Source organism: Melospiza melodia, chromosome 4, assembly GCF_035770615.1.
Source record: "Melospiza melodia melodia isolate bMelMel2 chromosome 4, bMelMel2.pri, whole genome shotgun sequence".
Lineage (NCBI taxonomy): Eukaryota > Metazoa > Chordata > Aves > Passeriformes > Passerellidae > Melospiza > Melospiza melodia.
The window spans coordinates 20296751-20314673 of record NC_086197.1 but is presented as its reverse complement, the minus strand read 5'-3'; the positions used below and the strand labels follow the sequence as shown (position 1 = coordinate 20314673).

Below are 17923 nucleotides of genomic sequence, written 5' to 3'. Positions count from 1 at the left end.
ACAGCCCCAAACTTTGGGTTTTATCAGGTCCCTTTGAATGTAACAAAACCCTGCAAACAGCCTGTGTAAATGTTATTTTCAATATACCCATGTAGGTGTTCAGACCTTTTCTGTGTTGAACTTGGAGGGAATTTTTTAAGTGGGAATAAGGTACAAAACCCAGAGCAGGAAATGTCATGCTCAGGACTCCATGTCTGAGTGTTTTAAACGTATTTTTAGGTTTTAGAAGGTGTTCATGTTTCAATTAAAATCTGTGAGGCTTTCCCCTGACCTGAAACACAGGACAAAAACAATGTCATCAAAATATCCTGCACCAAACATGTGGACAATGAAAAAGGAGTTTAAGGTCATAAAGGCAACTCAGATTTTCCATCTGTGGAGTTGTTGGCTCAAGCAGGAAATAGTTCAAGCAATGTAGGAACAGCAGCTCCTTGTGACTACTGTTACAGTAAAGTATGGAAACATTCTTGTAAAAAGCATTGATCATGGTTTTTTAAGTTTTATTTTGAGCTCATATTAATGCATCATCAATATCATGTAAATTCAGCTGTTAAACCATTAAAGTGCTTCGTGGGTGGAGCAGGTTAGAATTTGAGTTACATGTTTGAAGCTGTGTGGTTGCAGTACATTAACCCCAAGACATCTTACAGTGCTACATGTACTTGTTGTTTGTCTTCCTTTCAGGTGGATAGGCTGTGTCAGATCATGCACAGGAGCACAAAACAGCCACAGCACTGAAATTGTACTCCCTACTCTCCTGAGAACCAGCAAACCTTTCATACCTGTGTAAGTCCATTTTTGGGCATTCCTTAGAGAATTTCCTCTGCTTTGACCAACGAGATTTTTTCTCATATATTATCTCATATATTTTCTCATATATTAGTGAAAATGATGGGCTTTAATCTTCATTTGCTCCTGTATTCTGAAGGGCAAGAAGAGACAGAATGGTGGCTGAAAACAGGCTTTGAAGCTGCGCTGAAAGAAGTAGCTCAGTGACTTCCTTTTTTTGTGTTTCTCAGCCTTCCTCAGAGCCATAGCACAGCATGTGAGTGTTTTGGAGGCAGGCAGACCTGAGACAGGATGCAAATGACTGAGTTAAGGCTGCTTTTTCCATAGCTCTGAGGACAGGCTCACGGATGGCAGGGGACGTCACCTACGCGGCCGTGGCGATGCTGCCGAGGGAAAGGCCCCGCGCTCCTCCAGGGACACCAAACCCAGGTAAAACCTCTTGGGCACACACTCTCTGCTCTCCTGAGCTCTCTCTCTCTTTCCCTCTCACATTTTAAGTTGGGTAAAACTAGGAGAATGCCTTAAGATGCTGCATGGGAAGGGCAAGAAGGTGGAGTAGTGAGATCCTCACAGTACAAATCAGCCAAGCTGCTCCAAGGCAGAAGCACCAAAGAACAGCAGATCAGGTCTGGTCCCAGGCTTTAAGTAACAGAATGAGAAAGAAAAAGTGTTTGTTGGTTGAGTAATGAGCATAATATTTCTTTTTAAATTAGTAACATGATCAAGACAATGCTCCACTGAATTACTACCTAGCCCACAAATCAGGTCAATGTTTATGTTCATGGAAAAGGAGCAGTAAATTAACCAGGAAATCAGGAAACAAGTAGCAGTCTAAAGTGCAGCCACTGTCACTGAAGGAAGTACTGAATGTCCCCTAAAAACTTCCTGCTCTTTCTCTTTAATTTTCCAGTGGTGATTTTTCAGAACCAAATTACCAATCTGTGATCATTTCACATTTTTGTAAAAAAGCCCCAAAGGATTAAGCCAGTATTCAGGGTAAGGAGATGATTTATAATAAATTTTCTGAAGAAGTGGCATTTCTATTACTTGAAAAAAAAATGTAATTCATTCATGAAAGCATTTGGACAAAATTCTGGATGACATCTAACATGAATGACAGCTTATTATGAGCAAATAGGAAATTCTTGTTGCATCAGACTAAGGATATTTTCATGCTTTCATTAGTAATTATTGTATTTAATCCCTTAAGGAAACAGCATTGTGTAATGAGCATTTTTACATGTTCTGCTTACAATGGAGATTAATAGTGATGATGGTGCTCTGAATACATGCACTTAAATGACAGAAAATAATAGCTTTTATACATTTTTACAAGAGTGGTATCCAAAAGATAAAAATTAGTTCACTTTATTATATATATATATTTTTATATATTACATATATATTTATATATATGTAATATAAATACACTTTATTATATATATGGCATGAAATACTGCCTTAAATTCTGTGTTCATGCACCTATGGATGTTGTTTGCACTGCTTTAACCTGCGCAACACAAAGAGGTCTTGCCTGGAATTTTACCCAATATCCAAAGTGATAAAACTTATTTGTGAAGGGAGACAGACATCAAATCTTGATTAGAAGACATCCAAAACTAGTCCTTGATCATGCTGTCTAAAGGAAAAGCTCAATTTTGGACACGCCAGTTCCAATGAAATTTATCATTAATATGTGGATGGCTCTTAGTAAACTTTTGTTGAACTGATTTTAACTCATGTTATTTTCTCATATGAAGCTACTGGCCATGGTAATTAAGTGATTTCTCAATGCCCCGTTCCCTTTAAATATTTAACCTCTCAAAAATGCTAATCATTTTTGTGGCTGTTCTGTTCATACTCCAGTGCTTCCATCCCCTTTAAGAAACAGGCACCAGAGATCCACGCAGTAGTTCTACAAGCCTTAGTTATTCTATCTCAAATATACAGAGACAAAATCTCTTAACTAATCTTTTCTTCAGTGTTTATATACTCAATATATTTGAGTATATTGATTATACTCAAATACATTTTGTTTGATTGGGCTTGGATTGCAGCTGGACTTCAGCTGTCACTCATGTGCTCTGGATAACAGGGACGTGGGGCCACATTTCTCTTCACAGAGAAAAGCAAGGCACAGCTCCCCAGGGATATTTTCCGGGAGTCACAGCCAGGAACCTCAGAGAAGGAAAAACCGATTCTTATCTCATTTGCTGCTCCTGTGTTGTGCCAAAGTGGAATGCAATATGGAGATTGTTTACCCAAAGTGATGGTGTTTTGTTTCCTTGCCTTGTTTCAGGGCCATGTGTGTGTCCAGACTGTTGGTCAGGAGAGAGTCACAAGATTCTGTGCAGTGGAGTTGAGTGCTTGTGCAGTTTCAGTGTAGATATAGTGTAATATAGTATAAAACAATGCAGTGTAATAAAGTAATTAATTAGCCTTCGGATATCCATAGAGTCAGATGCATAATTTCTCCCAGATGCTGGGTCCCCTGCTTTACAATAGGGACGAGGGGATTCCTGGATGCTCTGCCAGAGTGTGTTGAGGAGGATTTAGCAATGGCACTATCTGTGCCCAGGCTTTGCTAGGTGCAGGTGCTGTTACTGTGCATGTGCTTCAAACAGGTGTCCAACAGTATGTGAAAAATGCCAATCATTTGTTTTTAAAATTTTAAAAGTTTAACAATAATAAAATGGTTATCAAAAATAGTAATACAATTGGAGTAATAATAATTTGGACAAATTGAATTGGACAATATGAGACAATAAAAACAAAGAGTTACGGACTGCCAGGGTTCCTTTTTCTGGGCAGCACGAGCCCGATAAAGGACACACGTTAACAGAGGATTAACCCTTAAAAACAACAGCCTGTTGCATATTCATACACCTCATACATGATGCATGAATTCCATTCAAACACAGGATTCTGTCTGGTCAGTGTCAGCTTCTTCCTCTGAATCCTAATAGCGCCTTCAAGGCAGGAAGAAGTTAATTTCTTCTGATAAGAGAACAATAAATTCTTTTTCTCTGAAAGATTTAGGTGTCCTGTGGCTGCTACCTCGGTGTGAGTCCTTTCTTTAAAAAAAGTATCTTACATAGCATAGTTTCTATTTTAACATTTTTTATAACCTAAAACTATATTTAACACATCATTTCAGAGAATTAATACAGCATAACTTTCTAACACAACACATCTAATATTCATTTTAATATTTGTGAAAAGCCAATCATAAAATAATGCATTTTTCACAAGTAGAAAAGTGTTCCTAAATCCCAGCAAGGATTAACACACCTGGGAATCCATTTTCCAGCGAAAGACTCCAGCAGTTTTTGTGTCCCGATTCCCTCACAGATAATTTGAGAGCTGCCTGATTATGAATCCTGAGTGGCTACACAGAACTTTCCCTGGGAGAAGGACAAACCAAGGAGAGTTGAATTCTACCACCAAACTAACCCACAAGCAGTTGTAGCCTGCTATTGGTTGTGCCCTTAACTTCTTATTCCCCTCCTTAACCTCCTGGGCTGCTCTGGGCGTTGACCAGGGCCACCTGGAGCCTCTGGAGCTTCCCCCAGACCCCTGGATGTGCTGGCCCACATCTGGACACACCATTCCCTCAGGGACCTTCCCAGGCCACTCCCTGGCTGCACATTCACCGGGCAGAAGCTTCCAATACACAGGGATGTTTTCTGCACCTGACAACAGGCACAGGGAAGTGCAGTGAAATTTCTGTTTCAGTGGCTGACAGAGATCTCCACCTTGTTGTTGAATTAGGTGAGGGTGTAGAAGCATCTGGCAGAATTAAGGTTATGTGGTGTTTTAAAGCCTCCTGCTGACTTCCGAGGACTCTGCATTCAAATAATAATTCCAGCATTCAAATAATCATACCAGCCCATACACACTGTAATAGAAGGAATGATTTGTGTTAAATATTCAGCTTGCATGGATGAGTTTTTTTTTCTTACAGGCTTAGAGATATTTTTGAAGGAATAAACGTGCATTTGAGAGAGAAATTATTTACTAACAGTAGCACAATGTCTAAAATACTTATTTTAGAAGTACCTCCATTTACAGGGCTAATGCATTTAAAAGTTTAAAAGTCCTGAGTGTTTTTGGAAAATTATTTACATTCTAAGAAGAAAAACTTTTAGGGCATTTGATTTAAGAACAACTACATTTAATTCACAAATTTTCTGTAGTTCATTGAATTAATAATTTGAAAGAAAGCAAACAACCAATTGTATTAGGTCATATTCTCTAAAGCATAGACTGTCTCCCCTATATGAATAACCCTTCTTTGCCAATCAGGTTCTCAGTTGGTTTTTTAACTGTAAAACCTCTCCATACTTCAGTAATTCTCATATGAAATGCTGCCTCATTTAAACCTAATGAAACTCTCTTCCTCTACCAAGTTTTTCCCTGACCAGTGAAATTTAATACAACACTTCTTTTAAAAGCCGCAGTGGTCACAAACTAGGGTGGTAACACAGAAGCTTATTCTTGATACAGATGGATAAAAATCTCTCCATTTATGGAACCAAAAGCAGTGTCCCAAAGGTCCAAATACCTTCCATAACACAAACCAGTAGCTCTGCAAAATACCCAGGTAAATTATATTGAAAACATCTTCAGAAAGAATCCACGTGCCTTGAACCCACACCGTGAGATTTTAATGCCAGTTTTGGTTTTGTTTTGGCAACGTGCTTTTGGAAAAGGATGTCTTCAACCCTCAGGTCCATTGCTGCTGCAGGCAGCACCTGAAATATCCTGGGATAAGCACTCACAAGTCAGGAATGCCCCCAGGAATTGCCTTGCTGCAGCAGCATTTCTCTGAGTGCTGGTTGGCATTTGGCACCTCTCTGCCCCACAGAGCAGTGGTGGGTCTGGTGCCCCTCCAGCCCCTGGGGTACCCTCTGAGATGCCTTAGCAACAGATGGGGTGCTTGCCATGGACAGGATCCAGATCCTTCCCATCCTTCAGCCTGTTTGGCTCCTGCTCCAGCCACACAGCACCCAGCAGTTCAAAGCTTATGGAGGAGGCTTTTCCCGCCTGACAGCAGGAGGAAGTGGTAAATCATCGTCTTGCCTGCCGTTGCCTAGGAAAAGGAAAATGCTGAACAAGCAGCCCTGGAAACACACCTCCCTTTTCACGCAAGCTCCGCCTTTATTGTTCCTCCACCTGGTGATTGGCAGAGGCACAAATGTCAGCGCTGCCCTCTCCCTACAGGAAACACCATCACGTATGCTGAGCTGCATGTGAAGCCCCAGCCCCAAGGGAGCAGCAGAGCAGAGACTTCCGCTCCTGGTACTGTGCAATTTTGTTTGGTTACTATTTATAGATGGAGTTTTTCCTATTGCCCACCAGTGAAACCTGCTATCAAGAGCTTTTATGTACTCTCTCTCAATGAAGGGCTGATCTGTCATTTCATCTGCTGTTTTTCTTCCTGGCTTCTCAGATTTTACACTTTCCTTTTAAAAATAATACTGAAGGATGTTTTAAAAATAATTTCTAAAAATGCTTTTGTGCCCTACATGGGAAATGTAGTAAAGCAAAGAAAAATTCCATGGTTTTTGTAGAACACTCATGGGGGAAGAGTCCCAGGGATGCATTTGGCTTTGGAGGCAGGGTAATGCCCAGGTCTCTCTGTGCCATTAGTGCCTGGTGATTGTCACCCTCCCTGCACTGGGAACATCACACCAGATAGGTCAGGCAGCCAGAGAATGGAGCAGTTGCTCATCTCACACAGGCAGGGTCAGGGAAACAGAGGTCATGACAGTGCACATCTGTCTTGTGGCACTGGCACCTTAACCCCAAATCTCCTCGGTTCTGCAGCTTCCTGAGGGTTTTCCTCTGACACACACAAATGCCAAACAGCTGGAGAGATGCTTGGTTTGATGCACCTCCCTGTGCCGTGCCAGGGGGTGTCAGTATGGGGCTTTTTTTCCTGTGCATTTAGGGAAGTTATCTTTGCACTGCAGGACCGGAACAGTAACGCTTGGGAGCAGAGAGGAGCAACACCCCACAGCCCATCCCTGACAGACACCACAACCATCCCTGACACCACAACCATCCCTGACAGACACCACAGCCCATTCCTGACACCTCAGCCCATCCCTGACAGACACCACAGCCCATCCCTGACACCACAGCCCATCCTTGATACTTTCCCTGAACTGCTCTGCAAGGTCCTGCAGGCTGTGTGCGGGTAGGTGAGAGGAGGCAACGCTTGAGAAAAATAAGTCAAAGGAGAAAAGGCAAATTCTTAAAGGCTGACAAGCACTTGCTCTGTCTGACCAAACAGATTTTGATTTCACTTCCATGTGTGCAAAATGGATGCAGATTTTTAATAAGTTAAATGCCACTGCATCCTCCTGACAGTAGACTGATTTTAGGCAGATGATTTCTCTGTTGTTTCCCCAGTGTTAAGGTTAAGTTTAAGAGTGCCAGGACCTTAAGGTGCTCTTCCTCCTGCCTCCCTGCAGGCTGCCAGCACAGGAGCTCAGCCTGGTTCTACGTGGCGCTGGTCCTGGCAGTCCTCGTGCTCATCCTGCTGGGAATTGTGGCCATACAAGCCAAGCAGTGTGAGTAGATCCTGCCTCCTGCTTCACCCCTTCACTGCAGACATGGCTAAACCTCTGACAGAGCTGAGAGAAAAATTCCCTTAGTGGCACACTAAAAGGTGTCAACTCGTACACAAATACAGGAAATGAGAAACTCCTGACAAGGGCCTGGAGTGACAGGACAGGGAGCAATGGCTTCACACTGGCAGAGAGCAGGTTTACATTGGATATGAGGAAGAAATTGTTCCCTGTGAGGGTGGTGAGGCCCTGGCACAGGGTGCCCAGAGCAGCTGTGGCTGCCCCAGCCCTGGCAGTGTCCAAGGCCAGGCTGGATGGGGCTCTGAGCAACCTGGGATAGTGGGAGGTGTCCCTGCCCATGGCAGGGGGGTTGGAATGAAATTATCTTTAAAGTCTTTCCAAGCCAGGCCATGCCATGAACATCTTCTCAGGAGGGTTTAGCTCACTGAGCTTTACTCACTGAGTTTGCTCCTAACTGTATCTGTACCAGGCAATGTACACAGAGATATCCTCACATTCCCAGACCAGCTCTGGGTACAAAGACTGCATTTCCTTATTCTTGCTGTTAACCATGACCTCTTTCTCTCTTTTTTTTTTTTTTTTAATTTTTGTTTACTTTGGGCTGTTCCAGTTTTGAAGGGCATAGCAGGAAAATCAGGAAGTTTGCCCCAGTATGGTCTGAACAGCACCAGCAGTGACATTTCTTCAGAGAGGACTGTCTCAGCAGCTCTCCTGAAACAGCTCGTGGAGGAGCTGTGTGAAGATGGACAGGGTGAGGCACGTTGCTCCTTTCCAGCAGAGAGGATGTGTGGTGTGCAAAGTTCTGTTGTCTCTGTTCCCATTTCTCTGACACCCTGTAGTTTATGGGAACTCATGGTGCTCCTGCAGAGCAGTGGTAACAAAACCTAAAGTAACATTTCAATCACGATAGTCTTGCTCCTCTGTTGATATAAAGTTTCCAGTATTTTCATTACGTTTCTATCTGCCAGGAGCTGCTGTCAGAAATGCCATATATCCTCCTCTTGTCCTGGAGAACACTTTCCAGACAATGGTTCATAAACAGGGGGGAAAATTCCATCCATTGCAGGAGCTAAATATTCCCCCTTCCACCCACAGGGACAACGTGTGAGCTGTGTCCCCCTGGCTGGCAGCTGCACAGGGGCAGATGTTACTTCTTCTCTGAGGAGGCCAGGAGCTGGGAGGACAGCCAGAAAAACTGCCTGGCCAGGAAATCCCAGCTGCTTGTCTTTGAGGATGAAATTGAGATGGTGAGTCTTGCAGCAGTGACAGGCCTCAGCCAAACATTTCTCCAAGAGAAAATGGCCTGGATGTCAGGAGTACACATAGACAAACAAGAGCCCCAGCAGGGAAAGGATCTGAGTCTCTCTGCACAGGAGCTGGGTTTGGGAATGTCAGCAGAGCAGAGCTGAAGAGGAGAAGCACAAGAGGTGTCAAGTGTGGAAGCCAGAGTGGTTTAAACTGGGAAGAGGAAATGCTGGGGACTTTCCACTGCTTGGCTCTGGGAAGAGAGGAGGCTGGTTGTGTGTGGGGGCTGATGTGAGGGGCTGCTCTGCCATGGCTGCATCCCTGCCCTTGCTCTTCAAAAGGAAATAAAAGCTGTGCATGAGGCAGGAGCATGACCTGGGCACAGCAAGAAAGCTCTTTTGTCAGGTAACATCCTTCAAATCATTCCACAGGAATTTATAGACAGCAAAGATAAAGATACCAAATATATCTGGATTGGCTCGGACATCGAAGACATGGAGAAAACACAGAGTTCAGTGGAAGATCACAGAGTAAAAGAAAAGAGGTGATGATTTTTGGGGGGGAGGATATCTTTGGGGAAAGCAAAGTGCAATATCCCTGCTTGGAAATACCATTCTGAATCTGAGCTAATTACCCAAAGCACAGATCTAAGCCTGCAGCCTCAGGTACCTATTCAGTCTATTTCATGGCCAGTTCCAGATCAACAGGTTCCTGCTGGGCACTTTGGGAAACTGATTTCTGCCTCCAGGACTAACCACAGCCACAGCTCATATATTTATTAATGCAGTGATATAATTACACACTTCTGCTGAAATCCCTGCCAACAAACTCTGTCACTTTGCAGACCATGTGCTGCCTGTCACCACATAGCACTGGCTGGGATCTCTGCAGCTTTCTTCAGCACTGTGGCTGCATGGGGAGGATCCTTATCTTTGTAACACTAATAATGCCAAGCATCCATCCCTCAGAAGCCAGCAGTCCCTGCTGGGGGTGCCCAACCCACCTCTGCACAGCTGCTGTGCTTCAAGGGGGTGGTCAAGTGGGCATCATCCACGCCCCTCACCCAGAGCATCACCAGGATTTGTAAGCAGTGCTGAGTTTAAACCCAGCAACTCATTGCATTCCTTTTGGTCTCTCAGCAGGACAGCTCTAAAAAGCACTGAGGGTGACAAAAACTGTGCTGTTTACAGAAGGAAAAACCTGATCCAGACAGACAACTGCCAGACCTTAAAGGAGTGGATCTGTAAGAAGAATGCAACTTTGCTGGTGCTCTGAGCCACATTTCCAGACAGCAGGCAGAGCTTCTCATCAGAAGACCCATTTTACAGACAAACCAACTTGTGATGTGAATCATTTTCATCAGACTTGCAGGGAAACTTGCACTTTGCTGTGCTGTGCTCCCTAAGAAGTCAAAAGACAGGTCCTGCAACGGGGCTGCAAGCTGGCACACGAGGATTCTGGGGTGCTGAGCCTTCACACAGACAGATCTTGGCAGCAGCTGCCTCAGGAAGGGTCAGAGGAGGAGAGATACTCGTGGGGAGGAGCACTGTGCACATAAACAGTGAGATGTGCAGGAATTGTGACCCCTGTGGGGCATGAAAGGTGTGCTGGGCCCTCTGCTGTCATCCCTGCTGAGCTGAGGACTTCTTATTTGCGTTTCAGAATTTTATGTTTGTTGAAGTTTGTGGCCTTGGGGTTTTGTGGTTTTTTTCCTTGGGGTGTATTTGTGACTCACAGAAGCCACTTGAGGGCTGGGAAAAATGCATTTATTGGACAATGTCTTATTCAAAGCTGCTGCACAGCTACTGGGTGTGGACAGCAGATCAGGCATGGAGTGACTTCTAATACTTGTGGTTAATGAGCTGATTGCTCCCATCCTCTTCTGCTGCTGAGCCTTGAAATCTGAAGGGATTAACTAGGGAAAGGGCTTGGGCTGCAAAACAACATTGCAGTGCAAGGAAATAAAGTTGATAACCTTCCTCTCCACCTATATTTTGTCCCTTTACATTGTAAATTCCACAGTTATGGTATGATGAGGTACCAAAGCCAAAGACTGCTAAAATAAATGCCTGGGAGTGCACTGAGTAAATGCATTACTTGGGCACTGAAATGTCATAAATAAATGCTGTTTCTGGGTCTAGAACACAAAAATGCTAAGAGCAGTCTGACCTAGTGTCTTTATTAGATTGCCATGTTTGACAAAAATGAAGAAATGTCATGAATTGAAGGTGCTACTCTAACAAAAATGGCACCAACTGGAATTTAGGTCCTTACAGCAATGAGAAACAAGTCTAACATGGCTTTTGAGATGGTGAGCCTTTACCTCATCTCTGCTGTGATGCACACAAATAAAGGCAGCTGCAGTTTCTCAGAGATGTTTTTTCATGCCTGTGCATGCCTGGGGAGGGTTAATGTCCAGCACTTTAGGGCTGCAGATTAAAAAGTGAACTGTACCCTCAGGGACTTCCCTTCAAACAACAACAATAACAAAATCCCAGCACAGATTTGTCACACAGAATGCAGCATCAGCAGCTCAAGACCCATGAGAAACTGCTGTTATGTAAGAGGAAACAAGAAAAATCCCCCAAACTCAGCACAGCACGTGAGGGGAAGAGGATTGGTTTGCTCATTCTAGACAGAGAAGCAAAGAAAAGGAAAAAGTCTGAAATGAGTAAGATCATCATCTATACCTATATAATACATGCTTTATAGAGAGAGAATTTCTGACTGCTGAGAAATTTTCAGGGTACTCACAGCACACCCTTCTCCATGCAGTGGACTTGACAATTGCTGGTTTTCTGGCAGATCTATCTTGACTCATGCTGAATTTAACAAGAAAAACAAACTCCTGCATGCTGGCTTCTCTCATATTAGTTGTGGTGTTTAGGTTTTAACAATATTCATGAAACATCTATGATTTGGGCCTTCTTGCTATTATTCATGCAATTAAACAAGTTTTTGCAGGGCCTTACTGAAGTTCTTACCTACAGTTTAAGCAGTCACTTATTGAAAGGAAAAAAGAAATTACCATTGAAGTACCTCATCAAACTCCACTCTGAGTAAAGCAAGTTGGCAGAGTTTGCAGCTTCACTCTTCTTAACACCCCCAAGGAAGTTCATTGCATCCCTGAGGAGTCAGATTCCAGAAGAGTTTTCACTTTTTAACCTTTTGTTAAAAGTGTGACTCATTATGAGGATTAAAAAGGGAAAAACATTCTTTTTTGGATCAAATATTCTGCTTCGTGTCAGCCCCAACATTATGATTAAAGATTTTTTCCATGTTCAAAACATGAATATTTTACTTGGCTTCAGATTTTTTTTCACCAAAATGGTGCCTGCGATGAAAAATACTTTTAATATCCCAATATTAAGATACAAACCACTGTAATTCAGGGGCTCTGGAAAGATATTTATTAAGTATCTTTTCAGGACTATTGCACATACCATATCCTTCAGAATCAGGTTAATGTAAAAACATTGCAGAATAACACCTTCCCCCCAACATAAAAAATAAATAGATAATTAGGCTTTTAATACTGTAGAGTCCTGTTACTGTGCCTATAAAGAATACAAGCAATTAAGAAAAGTGTAATCCAGCAAAATTAGTGATTATATTTAAATAAACATCTGAAAGGCACAAGCTGCTGACAGTATCCATGTGTATGGTCCTGCTACAGTCAAGTCCTTCTGTCACAGAAAATAATGGGGGTGAACTTCCCATTCTTCCTTCCCTGGAAACTTCATAGTTATATTCCTTCCAGGCAAATTTGCTTCCTCTGGGTCAAATGACACTTTTAATCTTTGGACAACCTGATAGATATGCGCAGGACTCAGACAATCAGAGGGATTGTGCCCTAATCCTGTTCAGGCTCCCAGCAATCCAAGAGCACTGGGGGCTGCTGCTGAAAATGTCACCTACACCAGGAAACACTGACTGTCCACCTGGAAATGTCCCCTTGCTCAGAAGCCTCACACCATGACAGGCACAGGGCAAAAGGGAGACACAGAGAAATATCCCTTGCTGTTAATTCTCTGATTCCCTTCTCCTGATTCTGCCTCCTTGCACTTAGGACTATTCCTACATTTACACATTATACATAATGCCTGCATTACACATTAATGCCTGCAGCTTCACTATCACTCCTCCAGTTCCTCTTCTCCCCTCATCAGTGCAGATGCTGAGGTAAATAAATATTCTTATCTACCGTGACCTTTTTTTGGCTAAAGAAAGTGTTGTGAGGATAACTTCAGGTGCAGTGCAGCTACATAAATCAGCTTGACAGTGTTATCACCAGGATTTAACAACATTAATGTAACATAACATTAACAAAACGTGGAATACAATGCAAGGTACATCCCATCAAATGCAAAGAGAGGAATTTGCTGTGATCCTGTCTAAAACACCAGTGTTCACTTCTGCATTGCCCTCTATCCATGAGGCACTGGCAGCCCTCCAGACAGACCCACTCCACCACCCTTGCACACAGAGCCTGGCAAAAGGAAAAGCAGAACAAAAACCTCCAACTGCACGCCCAAAAAGGGAAAGAAAGAGCAGCTGCTCCTACAAGAGAAGAGTAAATGGAGGAAATACTGATGGCACAGCAAAAAGAAACTACAGCTGGGCAGTAGCTGGAAAAATGGGGCAAGGAAATGACTTATCAAGATGCTGAAGAAAGCCTTTAAAATGGTATCTTTAAAGCTTTCCTCCATGGGTGGAGAATTCTGGCTACCAGAAAAGTCATTCACCACTGAGTAGGAGCTGGGACACATTCCCAGGTCCCAAAGTGCAGGCATAGCCTGTGTAGGCATCATATCAGAGCTCTGAGAGTCAGGGGTGGTGGCTTTGTCCACCTTTATCTTGCTGAGTTGATATTCAAGCTACAGACCCATTTCCTGGTTAAAGAACATCCTGAGGCTGAGACTCCTTTGGACTCCAGATAGGCACAGCTGCCAGAGCCTTTCACTTCAAACCTGTCAGGGAGAAGGGGAGACAGGGTTACTTGGACACCCACAATCAAATATTGCAATAGAGCAAAGGCAGCTATGGGCATCTCTGGTTCTCTTTGAATTCTCTTGGAATAAAGCCTGATTTATCTCAGGCAAGGCACCAGAGGATGATGTTTTGTGCCTTGAAGGGACCACCATGGAGATTGTCTTTTCTTAATGGTATCTCATGCCCAGAATACAAAATCCAGCACTTGTAGTACTCCTGCATCTTGTTTAGTGGTCACTTAATGTGAAACACACCCTTAGAGCAGAGACTGAAACTCAGGTTTGCCTTTCTCAGGGATGCTGTGCCATCAAGATGGGCACCACCACCTTGTACCTCTACATCCTCCTATCCAGCTCAAAGGCTCCAGCAGAAGCTGTGAAGGAAATGCATCTCTAATTCCTCCCTTCCTCAGAACCCAACAGGCACCATGGTTAAGGGTTGTTGGGGGAAACAAGAAGCAAACCCCAGTTTCCACACCATAGGTGTCCCTACATAAGAGGTAAGGGACTCCTTCAGCAACTCTGCTTTCAAACAAAGTGCTATAAAGCTCTATGGATAGGCCAAGCAAACTGGAATGGTGTCTGGAAAAGCCAAGGGACAAATCCCCACCAGCGTAGTGACACCTGAGCTTAGATATCAAGGTGTTTGCCCTCCCCTTCAGGAGGGGCAGTTTGAGGCAAGCAGTGAGGCAGAGGTCCAAGAATGGGAAGAAGCTCACTGAAAATGAAAGCTTCAGTGGATGTTTGTACTGCAGAGAGGGGATAAAAGAGTGGGAAGGACTGCAGTTTTCAACTTGAGGTGCCCACGTGTTCCCCACACCTCACATTAAATGCCTTTGTCAGATCAAGCCTTCAGGGCTTGGGGATGAAGTGAATATAGTCACACATCACCAGTAATGTCACAGACTTAAAAGTATTTAAATTTTCCATTTTTTTAAGGTAATTTCAGGCTTGTGAACTCTCCTTGCTTAAACCTATCAATGGTAATTCTGCCACCTCCTGCCAGCAGCTGCTCCAGGATGAGCTGCAGCAGCCTCTGAGGAGATGGGACAGCTGCCAGGGAGAGGAACAAAGTGCCCTACACCTGGCACTGCTGGCACAGAACACACAGTGGGCCCTGGCCACAGAGCAGCTCATGCAACATAAATTCACATCTTCCTTTCCCTCCAGCAGCCTCTTTCTAAGAAACATTCTATAAAAATGAAAACATGTCTTAGGAGTCTCCCAAATCCCTTTGCTATTAACCTCACACAGCTCACATGCAGGTTTGTATTGTTGCAAAATATATTCTATGATGAGGAATTTGTGTTACTGCAATTTTCCCTTCCTCCCCCAATTCCCTTCCTCCCATTGCTTTTGTGTCTCTTGGTTTCACTTTCTCTAATGTCTGTTACCATCAGCCTGCCTCATGTTGCTTCTCAGCATTACAAACTCATCCCCTCACTTTCATCTGCCACAGTTTTAACAATGCCATGTGAAATCTTCAGTGCATTCCATACCCTCTCCATCCCTTCAATATAATAACAGAGTCCTACAAGTCACAAGATCTGCATTATTTTTCTTACTCTCCTATAATCAAATATCACCAGCAAAACCCCTCCACATCAACTTACAGTTCATTGTCTAATGCTTTTCCATTTACCCAGAAGAACTCTTCATTTCTTTTATGGAGTCCAATCCACGGGTCTTGCTTTGTTATCTTCATCATAAACCTCTGTAGGAATAAACCCACATGAGAAAAGAAGTTCTGCAAGTTCAGCAAAACAACAATCTAGCCTTTCCTGCTGAAGGAGTAATATTAAAACCTAAATACATAGAGACTGGTTGGGATAGGGTTGACTGACCTAGAGAGAGGCTATTCTAAAATATCAAGGTCTGCTATCAAGGTCTGGAACAGATCCAGAATAATGTATTCTCCTAGGCCTTTGCTCAGGGTGGAATCTTTCCTAATACTGTGGTACAATATAGAAAAAAAAATGCTCCAAGCTGCACTTCAGGTAACTATCTCCTAACTCCAAAGGTCACAACATATTTACCAACTTGTGTGTCATTAGCCTATCTCAATATGAGAAAATAATTGTTTAATTAAAGATAAATGAGATGCAACAGTGTTTACCCTGATAGATGCCCTCAATATGGCAATTTATAGCTGTGAGCAGCACCAAATTTAATTCAGAGAAGTACTCAGAGGTTTTCTAAACCATCAACTTCTCAAACTGATGTTTCCTGTTTTCAGAGGCACAAAGTCTTCTCTGGGCTGTGACTCATTGTGGTCTTACATCAGCTTCCTAACTGTTCAGCTGAGGAGGATGGAGAAGCAGTTCCCTGGAAGAGAACTGGGAGGAAAACAGGATCCCCCTGTGGTTCCCTTACCAGCTCCTGGTGATTCTCGATGACCAGCAGGGAAGCGTTGTGGGAGGAGCACTGGCTCTGGCTGGAGTTCCAGGCAGCCTCACTCTCTGAGAGGAAGTAACACTTCCTCTGGAAGTACAGCCAGCCTGATGGACACAGCTCCAGGGGAGGACACACTGGAAACGCTTTGGCCAGAGAAGGCTTTACTGGGAAAAGACAAGAAACAATCTACCCTCTTCTTCCACTGGGAAAGGTTTTATTTTCTGCAGCATCTAAAATAATCCCAGTGTAGCCACAGCATTGTTACTTCTGCCCAGCTGAAAGAATAATAATAATTATTACATCTTCTGGATATTATTATTATTATTATTATTATTATTATTATTATTATTATTATTATTATTATTATTATTATTATTATTATTATTATTATTATTATTATTATATCTTCTGGATCCTGCACCCTTCTGCCTCTTGACATGTCCTTAAAAGGATGGTCAGGGACACGTTGGTAGAAGCAGCTGAGAAGGTGATCATAAAGAAACACCCAAAGACTCTTCTACAGCTTGAAAATTCCAATAACTCCAATTTTTGCATGTGTTGCTTCCTCACAGTTGAATTAATAATTTTGTTTATTATAGTGGCATTTTTGAAGGACTGCAGATTGGTAGGACTATCTTCCTGTTGTTATTTGTTTTCTTGAACTTGGATTAAGACCAACAGGGATGTGACAAACTTGATACCAAAAGTAAACTAAAACTAAGCTGAGCCCTCCCTAGCCCCACTGAAGCACGTGGAGCTGTTCCTGCACTGACCCACAATTTCAAACAGAAATCACAGAATCACACAGGATCACAGAGTGGCTTGGGTTGAGAGTGACCTTAAAGATCATTTTGTTCCACCCCCTGCCATGGGCAGGGACAGATTCCACCAGACCAGGTTGTTCCCAGCCCCATCCAGCCTGGCCTTGGACACCTCAGGGATGGGGTAGCCACAGCTGCTCTGGGCAGCCTGTGCCAGGACCTCGGCACCCTCTCAGTATGGAACCCCAAACCCTGGTAATTTCTATTGCTAATTAGATTTTCTTTTAAAATTCCTTACTTACCAAACTGGATACAGGAAATCAGAATGACAGCAGCAGTAAGGACTCCAGCGACAGCTCGCCACAGCCAGATGTTTGAGAGCAGACCTGAAAAAATGAATGCAAGGAATTAAAAAACAAAACAAACCCAAAATAACAAATAAGAACCAGCTGAAAGGGGAGTAGAGCCCAGGACACACAAAGCTGTTTAAAACAAATATAGCTCTCTGTGGAGAGCAGGCTGGGAGCAGAAACACTTAGCTTAACTTCACAAGGTTTATCATCTAACAAGAACTCTGAGTTACTGCAAATTTTAGTTACATCATCCAGAACTTAAAGTGATCCAAAGAGAAAGAAACGAGCAAGGGGAAAATGACGGTGGACACTGAGTGCCTAAACACGGCACGGATAAGTTCCATGGATAAGAGGCTGGAGAGGAAATAAGAAAAGCCATCCGTTCTGGAGCCCAAACCTTTTCCTGAGAAATATCCAGCCTTATCCCACAGTCACAGCTGTTTGGTCTCCTTTTGCTCCTGTCCCCTCCAGGGCTGTGGAAGCACCCAGGCCCTGCCGCTGCCCGGCCGAGCTGATCCCAGGGGCCCCTCAGGAGGGTTCCCTCTCCGGGCACTCGCTCCGCTGCCAGAACGGAGCGTTTTCAGCGATGCGGCAGCTCCCGAGGGGCCTCCCCGGCTCCCCATGCTCCGGAGGGATGTCCCGGATCCCCCCCGCACCCCAGCGCGGCCCCTCGGTGTCCCCCGCCCGTCACCTTTGGTGCCGCGCCCCGCGGAGCCGCCGCGCTCGGCGCCGCTGCCCATGGGCGCGGGGCTGGCAGGGCCGGGGCCGCCCGGCCGCGCTCGGGCCGCAGCGAG

At 43.9% G+C, this 17923-nt stretch overlaps 2 protein-coding genes across 3 annotated transcripts; one reads left to right on the top strand and one right to left on the bottom strand.

The window, feature by feature from the left end:
• The first annotated feature begins 1136 nt into the window (after positions 1-1136).
• LOC134417208 (killer cell lectin-like receptor subfamily F member 1) lies at positions 1137-10644 on the top strand. 2 transcript variants are annotated; one of them, XM_063154163.1, is made up of 7 exons: positions 1137-1218; positions 6013-6090; positions 7269-7367; positions 7996-8136; positions 8481-8632; positions 9062-9174; positions 9773-10644. In XM_063154163.1, the coding sequence occupies exons 1-7, from the start codon at positions 1137-1139 to the stop codon at positions 9903-9905; spliced, it is 798 nt and encodes a 265-aa protein (XP_063010233.1). In that variant the 3' UTR covers positions 9906-10644. The 2 variants fall into 2 exon arrangements, with proteins under 2 accessions (XP_063010233.1, XP_063010232.1); XM_063154162.1 differs by having other exon boundaries at positions 9770-10644.
• A 1373-nt stretch (positions 10645-12017) lies between these two features.
• On the bottom strand, positions 12018-17887 carry LOC134417207 (C-type lectin domain family 2 member L-like). The gene is made up of 5 exons (XM_063154161.1): positions 17821-17887; positions 17079-17162; positions 15995-16179; positions 15235-15335; positions 12018-13600 (listed from the first exon to the last, which is right to left on the bottom strand). Exons 1-5 carry the CDS (start codon positions 17867-17869, stop codon positions 13483-13485), a joined length of 537 nt encoding a protein of 178 aa, XP_063010231.1. The 5' UTR covers positions 17870-17887; the 3' UTR covers positions 12018-13482.
• Between the last annotated feature and the right edge of the window lie 36 nt (positions 17888-17923).